This window comes from Pseudonaja textilis, chromosome 2, assembly GCF_049901715.1.
Source record: "Pseudonaja textilis isolate UNSWEBS1 chromosome 2, rPseTex1.2, whole genome shotgun sequence".
NCBI classification, from domain to species: Eukaryota; Metazoa; Chordata; class Lepidosauria; order Squamata; family Elapidae; genus Pseudonaja; species Pseudonaja textilis.
In genome coordinates, this window is record NC_141991.1 from 96,053,273 (window position 1) to 96,064,046 (window position 10,774).

Genomic DNA, 10,774 nt, shown 5'->3' on the forward strand with positions numbered 1-10,774 from the left:
CTTGATATTCTTCATATTGGAACACAAAACATTTGGTACGTGTGAGTAACTGTGTAAAATGAAACTTTAAAAAGAAGGGGAGCTTTAACTGATACCCCAAAAGAAAGGCTTCCCTACAATTAACTTACACTGTTTTTAAAAGTTATTATACATAGGCAACTCTTATGCAATCCCAGGAAGCAACATGGGACATGAAAATACAAGAAAACTCATGTTAGTTAGCTGGTGCAATACTACTACAAAAACCATATTGCAAGTATTACAAAGGCCATGCTGTGTGGCCCTTAAGCTCTTCCTGAAAATCAGAAGGGAATTTTAGATGGAAGATAGTTTTCTCCAAGCCTAAAGATAAGCAAGCCAGAATTATAACCACTTCATAAAAGTTCCATTGCTGTGATTGGAAGACAAATCTGCACAAGGCCACAATGAAGGGAAGGGGTGGCTGGTCCTTCCATCTGGCACAATGCTTGCACTGCTTACTCCCTCGCATTTTATGTCTTTAATGCAATTTTTTAGAGCTTTGTGTTTTTGTTTTCAAAACCCCCACAGTGTACCAAATAACAAGAAATGTTTTAAAATCGTTATCCTGCCTTTAGCATCATTCACAAGTGCACACAGCTGTGCCTTACCTTGTATGAATACAGCATTCCAACAACCAAACTTTAGACCCACTCATAAGTGGTATGCAGCTGCACCACATTTTATGTGTCTGAAGACTTTGCTTCCATGCTTAAAATTCTATTTTAGCAATAAATTAATGTTAAAGGTTCCAGAAGCAAAGTAAATTACATATTCATCACACATATTTCTATTTAACGGAGTCATCACTTTCTGCATTTCTTAATACAATTTCTGAGGCTATATACAACACATGGGGTTTTTATGTGATTAATATTATTTCAATAAATTACACAATTATGTTCTGCTGGATGATGTTATATTAGGAACTAATTTTCCCAAACTCAAATACAAAGTTTGAATGAAACTTAATGTATTCACTTCCATTGTTTTAGTTTAAATGGGGATATTTTAATAAATGAAACAGGAAAATAATCCTTGAAATTAGCTCTTTTGTTCCCTGTTTTTACTTCTCTACATTATCAACATTATTCACTATTCACTTCTCTCAGTGATAGACAAGCTTCTAAGGGCCATCATGAAAGAACTCCACACTTGGTTTCTTCACCAGCTCCTTACAGTCTTTTCCACTTTTCATATGAGTCAAGCAAAGATGCACCTTAAGTTTTGGAGAAAGATGGAAGGTCCCTGGCAAGTCTGGTCTATGTGGCATATGGGATAGCACAGGCATCTCTTGGATGATTCATGAAGTATGAGGCATGTTGTCATGTTGCAGCAAAATGTCTTTCTTCATATTCCAAATTCTGCTTAACTGTGTTTCAAATGTTTTGAGTGTTGTAATGAGAGGGCTTCTACACTTAAGGAAATCCATGTCAATAATCCTGCATCGGAATCACACCCAAGCTGTAACCATGATGTTTGTCATGCTCCTGTTGGAATCTGATTCCGAGGGTGAGGCCAAGCAGCTGACAGGGAGTAGGAGTGTGGCTCAGGTGGCTGTGGAAGAAACTGGGGAAGGGCACAGTCAGGCTGAGCATTCAGAGGAAGACCCAGGGCCACCCCCTCTTCATCCTAGGGCATGCAGGGAGGAATGGAGAAGGGAGCAATGTGAGTTACGGGGGCTATGGGGGAGAAAAGGGTCCTGATTCCCTTCATTAGCTGCAGCTGGGAAAACAGGATTTAAAAAGGGCGTTTGCGCACAGCACCTTGCTGGAAGCAACGTGTGAATTATCTTTGTTTGTCAAGTCTTATCTAGGTTCTGGTGTCCTCCCAACTCTGTGTGTTTCGTTATCTTTTGAAGTCTGCAATTCCTTGTTTTGCCCTGTCTTGTTAATTGCTGCAGTGTGGTTTGTGTTGGTTTTTATTTATAATTTATACGTACTTTGGGTTCGGACTGAATTTCTTCCCTTTAAAAACTGTTCTTGGGAGAGTTGTTTCTCCAGCCGATGATAACTGGATGTTGAGGGCCAAGTTGGAGGTATTAAAGGGACTTTATCTACTTTTGTGACTTTGTTGCTTTTGTGCCACACCCTGGGTCATCACAACATTGCAAAAAAAAAAAAATTCCTCCCCTTCACCTTCTGGCAGGACAGCAATTGATAGCAAATTTCAACTCTTGTCATTTTGTCACTATGCAGTGAACCGATCTTGTGCAAACTTACAGTACTGAAAAACATCCATAATGTGACCACATGTTCCTGTGAAATGCCAAGCTTGATGGCAATTTCCCTTTGAATGAGCTACCAATTGTCCTTAAACGTGAAACTCATCAGTTGCTGTCACAGGTCATCCACTTCATTCTTGATCACACAAATCAGTTCTGCTCGGTTCACCATTATTATACATTTGGGCCTATTAATGTACAATATTCACATCAGCAGGCTCATCACTATAAATAATCTATGTTTGGCAGTGAATTTCACTTGGAAGGACTCCTTCAGCAGTCAAAAATTTTACACATTGCTTAAAGTGCATTAATGAGAAGTCACTGCACAGTTACGTTTCACAAAAAATAGCAGTATAACTGTTTCTCATAGCAACTTTCTGCCAACTAAATAGAAAAACAGATGCTTAAAACTATACCAGCACAATTTAGAACATTGGAGATGTTAGACTTCATTCAGCCCTATTTAAAATTAACGATTATGTTATGACAACAGAGGTAGAGAATAGTTGAATAATTTCTTTTAAAAAACAGGTTGCATCTTCCAATCTTCATCCATATAATGTCAGAGAGACCCACACTCTTTATAATTAGAGACAATACACAAGAAAGATAAGTCTGTGTGGTTGATGTACAGGCCTGACCCCCAAAAGTAGCAAACTCACTGCAAAAACAGAAAATAAAAGTTTTTCTAGGGCAATTAGGAGTTCAGTTTCCCTCTAAGTTAACAGCAAATACTTTGCCAACCTAATAATAAATAATAAAGCAAATAATTCTTATAGTAATTATTGAACAGGACTGTACAATCATGACTCGTAATGATTGTGACAAGTTTATGATCCTGCCCAGTATTTGCAGCAAGTTTGAAACTTATAGCAAACTTACCCTGCCAATCTTGGGGGGGGGGGGGGTTCTTGTTAGTTCCTTGATTAGGCTATTGTTTACTGTTAGCTTCTTTTTCTCAGTTGGTAGTTCGTTGATTGAAGTATTGTTGACTTCTTGACTGTTGGTCTAGTTTTAACCATAGTATTAAATAGTAAAGGTGGTACTACACAAATAGCTTAACAGAGGAAGTAACTTTCCATAATGAAAACAAAGCAGCATATCCTGTGGACAATAACAACCAGAAGATAGACACATAAACAATATGATTCTATAATGCTAGATCTCAGAAACATCTTTTAGCCACCTCAAAAGAAACATTCCAAAGCTTCAAAGGAATGCAGAACTACAGAAAATGAGACAAGGAGTAAAGACAGAACGAAAGTTGTGTCCAGCAAAAGGACAAAAAGTCACTAGATTGGTGATTTACAGAATGAAAAGATCTCCTGAATGAGCCCATCAACTCATGAACATCTGCTGTGGATGTGAATTTCCAATTCTTATCATGTTCTTTAATAATTAAAACTTTCTGCTAAATCATATCAGAACAAGCAATACTGCAAATTACAGTTACACCATCCATTATGAACTGGTTAGATAGAACCGGTAGCTCTGAAGAGCAGCAGACACCGAATTGGTTCTGTTTGCTGCTGTTTGGCCCACCTGCCCGCCCGGGCTCTTTGCACGGCACAGCTGAGGTTGAAAAAACAGGAAAAAAAGGCTTTTCCAACGCTGCACACCTGCATGCAGCTCTTTTCAGCTGTCTGGATGGCACAGCTTAAGGTTTTTCTACATGTGCATGCAGCAAAATGTTTATCACTGAACCGATAGTAATACCGGTTGAATCCCATCCCTGGTTAGTTAGTATTTGAGTCATGGAAGAAAACCAAAAAGGGGAGAAGGGAAACTGTAAGCCAGGGGTGGGGGAACTATGGTTCTTTTATGACTTGTGGACAAGAATTCTGGGAGTTGAAGTCCACAAGTCATAAAGGGCTATGCAAATAATGTGGAAAAGATTTGATTTCTGGGACCATAACATGAATTTAGTGACTGATGGATTACAAACATAGGATGGGTTACACCTCACCAAGATAAACGTGTTTTACCAAACATGACAAATTTGGTTAGAAAAATATTAAACTAATATTGCAAACAAGATATATAAATCTCCTAAACATCAGATAATCCAGTAATACAACTTATTAGCAATGGATATTATTTCAGAAATAACATTGGCTCATTAGTAACACCCAGATTTTGGGAAACAAGATGATCTTCAATTCTGAGAACAAGAAAATAAATATGATTTAAGAGGTGAAGCAGATCTTGGCAAGATGATTCTGATTATTGGAATGTAACAATCAAAGATGAACTGTGACAGAAAGGCTAGACGAAGATTTGCACTCAGCATTTAAAATATCCACATTGGCTTAGAAATCCAAATGAATAAACAGAGCATCTAGCTTAAAGTTAATTAAAGCCTGCCCAACCAAGGATAAGATACTGGTGTGTTTTTTTGTTTTTGTTTTTTGGATAATTTAAAACTAAGCTATAGATTTTTTCAAAGCAGCATTGAGTAGCTGTAATGGAAGACTTTAATTACCTTAATTACCAATTTAGGGTAGACAAACTCTGTCAAATGGCCCTTTCTGAAAATGCTTAGCTTGTGTCGTTTCACAATTTGCCCCTTCAAGGTGACAGAAGCTGTTGTCCTTCATATTAACCAATAACAAAAACGGACTTGAAGGAGGGAAATAACCTTGATCGTAAGGGAAACTTAAACCAAAGGTAGCTCAATAATGTCTTTGGATTCAAGAAAAATTATAAAAGTATCACAGCAATGGTGAATAGGATTCCATAGTACTAGCAGCAATGGGAAAAAGGAATTCATGGTGAAAGCAAATTCCTTAAAAAAAGTAAATCCTGCATAATAACATAAAGCATAATAACTACACAATTCCCTACAGATATTCCATGACTAACAGCCACAATTGGAACCAGAGCAGGGCAAGATTAAGTTTTTAAATGAATCAGATTACAGTAACACCTCTCCACCATGAAAAAAATCATTTTATTAACTGTGCCTGTCTGGCACATAGCTATGAATGTCACTAGGTGGCCTGTCATTTAGAATAGGATCCTTGTAATATAATCATTCTCAACAACACAAGACATTTCTATATCCCAGAACAGGATTGTTAAGATTTGGGAGGTTGAAATTAGAATTTCAATTATGTAATGCAACTTCTTTGCCAGAATAGCAATGGCGATAAAAGGAAGGTTGTGGTGTTCAGCTCATGACAATTAAACCTGGTTTCATTGCCCAGATGTTTAAAATGGTGAAATTCAGAATTATATGTGAATTACATTTGCACTGTGTTCATACAACATGCTAACTCCTGCTTTGTTGAATGAATTCAGCTGCCTAGGCTCACACTAAGCATTTGTGACATGAAAGGCGGAATGGAGGGGGGAATTTGCATACAACCCTCAACAACAAACTACTGTAGTCAATCACATTTTTAGCCTAATATGTTGTACAAATCCAGTCTAGAAGTTTGGGTTGATGCAAAACTTTGCATCCGTTCTTACAGCTAACCATGTGTCCAATATAGTATTCAAGTACACATATCTGCATGTTTTATCAGACCTGAAGGCTAGATAAAAAGCATATATGTATTATTCTTACCCTATAGGAAAAGTGATTTGTTCCCAATTACCTGTAAATATGATAGGAGAAATCATCTTGTGTTTGCTGAAGGTAGAAGATATTAAAGTAAAAGGGGGAATGGACAATTAGCTTCAAAGACTGGTGCTGAAAGACATTTTTCTTTGGTGTTTGCTTTTTATATTCTCCTTTGTGGGGGGTTCATCTCCTTTGCGGAGGGGTTCATCTTAAAATTAGAATTGTTTTTCTTTGGGATAAAAATGGTAAATGAATAATTTTATTATATGAAATTCTTTTTCCCAAATCTACCAGCAGCTCAAACAAGAGTTACAACTACACGTATTTACAACTACAAGTTCTTTATTATAACAATAAAACGAGTTACAACATTGTTCAAAATACAACTTTAAAATATAGCTTGTTTACTTGTTACAAGGGAGGGGGAAGATCAATTACTATTTCATCCAGAGTGGCCAGAAAATCTTTAGTAGACTGCAGACAATCTGAAAAAAAAATTATAATATCTCCAGTTAGTTAGCTCTAGGTATTTTTAAAGTGACTAAAAGTGTGTTTACTTAGTCATTCTTAAAATAGCTGTTACTGGATAATTCCTAAACATTGTTCTGCTTTTTTTTTCCTACTACCTCTATCCCTTTTTAACCAGGTGCCTTCCAAGTATCTTGGGACTTCAGTTTGCAAAACTATTAGCCCACATGACTAATAAATAGCTAGTAAACTAGAAATTATGGTTTCAGTACATGTTGCAGACCCCAAATTGAACAAGGCAGTTAAAGACAAAATATCACAACTGCTAGATTTTTCTGAATAGTGTTTACCATAGTCCCATGAAACTAAAGGTTGTTTTGGAGGCAGAGGGATGCTACTTGTAAATCTATCAGGCACATTATCAAATGTCATAAGAGGAACTCCAGTCAAAGACATATGGCTCAGCCGGTGCTCTTCAGGAACATCAAAACTCTCGAAATCTATTAATGGAAAATGGTAGAAAAAATACAATGAAATGAAACTTCCCGTTTGATCTTAAGCATGGGTCAGAAATAAACTTGATTAAAACTTTGCTTAAATTTAGTCAATATAACTTCTAACTTTTCATGATCTTTATTAACCTGGATCAAGAATAGAAGCCTACTTCATTATATACAAGATGATATGCCAGGGGTATCACATCTTATGGTACAGATGTTTATTTGTGAAACCTGATTATTAAACAGTCCTCTGTTGCCAAAACAAAACCAAAAACCCTGAAGCTCTTTCCTTTTTGGGCATTACCTAGAGGATTATAAGAAAAAAGATTCTCCTTCTCTGGGAATTCTTCAGGAACCATGCTGTTGTCTTCAGTTCTGCCTATATTTTCATTTTCCTAAGTAAGAATAATAAAAAATAGTTATAACACCCTCTCAAAACAAAGATTAGAGACTGTAGCACATGAATATCTAGGGTATATAAGAGGCTGTTTTATTCCAAAGCTACTAGCCTAGGTTATTAGCCCACAATGCCCCATTAAAGTCAAGATCCATAAGCAGCAGCTCCAATCTTTCAGGTAGAAGTTTTATTACTCTACATGAAGATGCCAGATATTAAATTTGGGGCTCAATTGCTTTTTTATGGAGTCATTTCACCTCCTGAGATCAAAGGCAGTTAGAAACAGTTAGTTTCTTCTGTCTGAGCATCTCAGTGTCATCCAACAGTAACTTAGCTTTACTAACCTTTTTTGACAAGAACTTTTTTCCTTTAGGGAATTGACTCTTTGTTGTTGCTAGAGGTCTGTTCAAATTTCCCAGAGCCTTCCTGACTGATTGAGATTCTGTTAGATTCACATTAGCTGTCCTTCCAACAAGAGGGGTTTTAGGATGAGATCTTTCTACAAACACTTTTGCTGTAGAAGGGGAAAGTCCTGTTATACAATGCAATTTAGATCCTATATTCCAACATTTCTTTATTAAAGTAGGTTTAATAAAGTAGGTTTAGCATCCCCAAATGCAGTAAAAGCATACAGTTGGACAATTCAGAATAGGGCTATGGAGGAATTAGTACAACCACGTTGGCTTTTATGTCCATTAGATAATAATTTTAATAAAAATTGCTTGTCTAATAAACTAAGACAATATCCTGCAGTTTAGCTCAGCTTCTTCCATTCACGGCAGAATCCACACAGTGGTCCTTTGTACAAAGCAAAAAGATGGCCGCTTTTAATTTCTCTTTCTTCCCACCCTGCTACAGTATTTTCAGAAGAGTTATATGACCAAGTTATCCCTAAAGTCTCAAGACTGACTCTTTTCTCAGAGCTTTCCATTACACGAAAGCAGCATTGATATCATATTTAGGTAACTCTTCACCTTCTATCCTCTTAAAATAACAAAACATTCTGATTAGACAGCAACCAAATCAATTAATATGTTGAGCGAGCCTTTTCAGAGATAGATTTTTTTTGCTCATTTAGACTAGCTGTATTATATAAATGCAAACTCACAAGGTGCTAATAGCTGTTTTAGTTGGCCCTTAGTAGCAATAGTGGTGCCAGTTTCTCCATTCTCTTTGTCTATGAAGATATGTGTTGCCATTCCTATGGCATCAAATGATCCCTAAAACAGATACCCACAATATTATAACACATCTAAGTTTATTATCTAAACTTCTCACATCAATACAAGATTGCAAGTGTACTTTTCTCCTTAAATATCACATAACTAGGATAGCTGCTTCTAGCTCAGAATCTTTCAGAACCAAGGGTTATCCTAGTTCAAACTGTCTTAAGCTGACTCAGGTGGGAAGACTGAATTCCATCCAAGATTCACCTGTTCTTTTTACAGGAAACACATTTTTTTGCTTAAACAATTTGAAAATGTGACTTTATAATGTTTCTTCCCAATTTAGAATATATAGTCTGCCATCTACTACTTGCAAATATATATATATAGTTCCTTGATTTGAGAGTGGCAACAAGTAAATAAATTGCATTGTCTTAATGGATAGAATAGAATTCTTCATTGGCCAAGTGTAGTTGGACACACAAGGAATTTGTCTTGGTGCAAATACTCTCAGTATACATAAAAGAAAAGATACATAAAAGAAAATTTCAACAGAGCTGGAAAATAATTTGATCGGTTTGTAAAAATGCCATCTGTGGATAATTATGCCTCAGCAAATGACTTTGGGCTCAAAACTAAGAAAAATCAGACCAAGTTTACACTAAGATAAAAACAATATTGTTAAGATAGGCCGAGATCTCAAAAGTAGGCAGTTACAATGCACTTCCATTTTGGTTTCATAAACATTTTGATGAAGTAGCTGGGTTTCTAGCTCATTAAAAGGAGACTTATTTACATCAAATCAGGAATTATAGTTGAGAAAGATTCAAAATTTATAGATCAGATTAAATAGAGTACAGTATAGCCATTAATTTGACCTCCAAATGCTACTTGTCTCAATTCAGTCTTCCCAACATAGTATTCAAGGATCTAAAACCTCTTGAATTACACATTTCGAAGTTGAATTAAACTCTTTGTAGTTTAAACAATTAGCCTTTTAATTAAAAAAAATTCTCCCTCATCCCCTATTTTGGAATATCATGCCTCATGAAGTTCTAAACCAACATTTTTGTTAGTTCTGTAACAAAGATATTATTCTATATGAATTTGTGGTGTGCATGCACTATAGCAACCAGCGTATCTTGCTCTCTGCTGCTACCTGTAAACAGAACTGAAGCCTTTATTTTTCAATTATTTCAGTTTAATACTCGCAGCCCTGGCATTTCTATGTTCATTAATAGAGCTTCTTTCAGAATTAGTTTTAGAAGGCTGTCAAACAGAAAAATAGCACTGGGGTACAAGTCCATTGAAAGCATATACGACTTAAAAAAACAAAACAAAAACAAGTTTCAGCAATTATGACAAAAGATTGAACCGAAATACTGACCACCATCCCGCTTCTTCCTAAACTATTGTTTGCAGTTTTAATTTTGCAACAGAGCTAGCCTTTAAAACCTAATACGTATGAACAAACAGAAACGAAAATTAAACTATCATGAAGGAAAAAAAGTTCCACATCCATCATCCCCTTATCGATCCATTACCTCGGCAAACACTTTGGTTAAAACTTGCAACGTAGCTTTCTCTACCGAATTCTTTTAAATCTTGCACTTAGTCCCTGATTGGCTGTTGCTCCTCGTACTGAGAGGTTAAAACTACTGATTGGCTCCCTTTCTAAACCAATGTTGGCGGGGGACAAGTGGAGGCTACACTGCTTTACCTTGAGTCTCATTCGCAGGCAATGCGGGATATTTAAGAGCCAAGGATTGCGATGTCGATTTGTGAAGTACGAAAGCGATACTGACTTGATCCCATAAACTTAAGGGGGGGGGGGGGACTTCAAGCCCCAGGATAATTTAATTTAAAAAACAAACATCAGCGGGATGGCTGTGTTGATCTATATAGCAATATAATCCGCATGGGATCGTGGTATTTTACGGCATTTTACTGTGATGCTATGAACGTCTAAATCAGACCCAAGCCCCATTGAAACTCACTAGGAATTACGACCAAGTAAGTTTAGCTAGTAGTGTTTGATTAACTTTTATCTGGGCTTGGAAGGGAAGCAGAGGTTGCCGTTGCCGTGGCCGTGGCTAAGACTTGGGAGACTGCCGCCCCTGAGACACCACGACCGTCGGCTAAGGCTGGTCTAGAAAGTCCCGGAAAAATGCAATACGACCCGCTTCTAAATCGTTGGCAAAGTAATGGCATGCTGCCCCTATAAGTCACATATTAATGATTGCTTGCATTATTCCTGTTATGATTGCGTGCCATTTAAATCATTGTGTCTAGCGACTGCATAACTTTCTCCATGAAGAAATAAAAACCTTTGAATTGCACGCTTCACTTTGTCAGTTTTTTTTTAACGAGGCAAAGATCCATGGAAATTTATGCCATAACAAATAGATCCTAATAGAGGCTTATATGAAAGAA

At 36.7% G+C, this 10,774-nt stretch overlaps 1 protein-coding gene across 1 annotated transcript; it reads right to left on the bottom strand.

Moving 5' to 3' along the window:
* Positions 1-6,137: 6,137 nt before the first annotated feature.
* PTTG1 (PTTG1 regulator of sister chromatid separation, securin) lies at positions 6,138-10,012 on the bottom strand. The gene is made up of 6 exons (XM_026696327.2): positions 9,886-10,012; positions 8,284-8,395; positions 7,520-7,689; positions 7,083-7,173; positions 6,629-6,778; positions 6,138-6,295 (listed from the first exon to the last, which is right to left on the bottom strand). Exons 2-6 carry the CDS (start codon positions 8,372-8,374, stop codon positions 6,222-6,224), a joined length of 576 nt encoding a protein of 191 aa, XP_026552112.1. The 5' UTR covers positions 8,375-8,395; positions 9,886-10,012; the 3' UTR covers positions 6,138-6,221.
* Between the last annotated feature and the right edge of the window lie 762 nt (positions 10,013-10,774).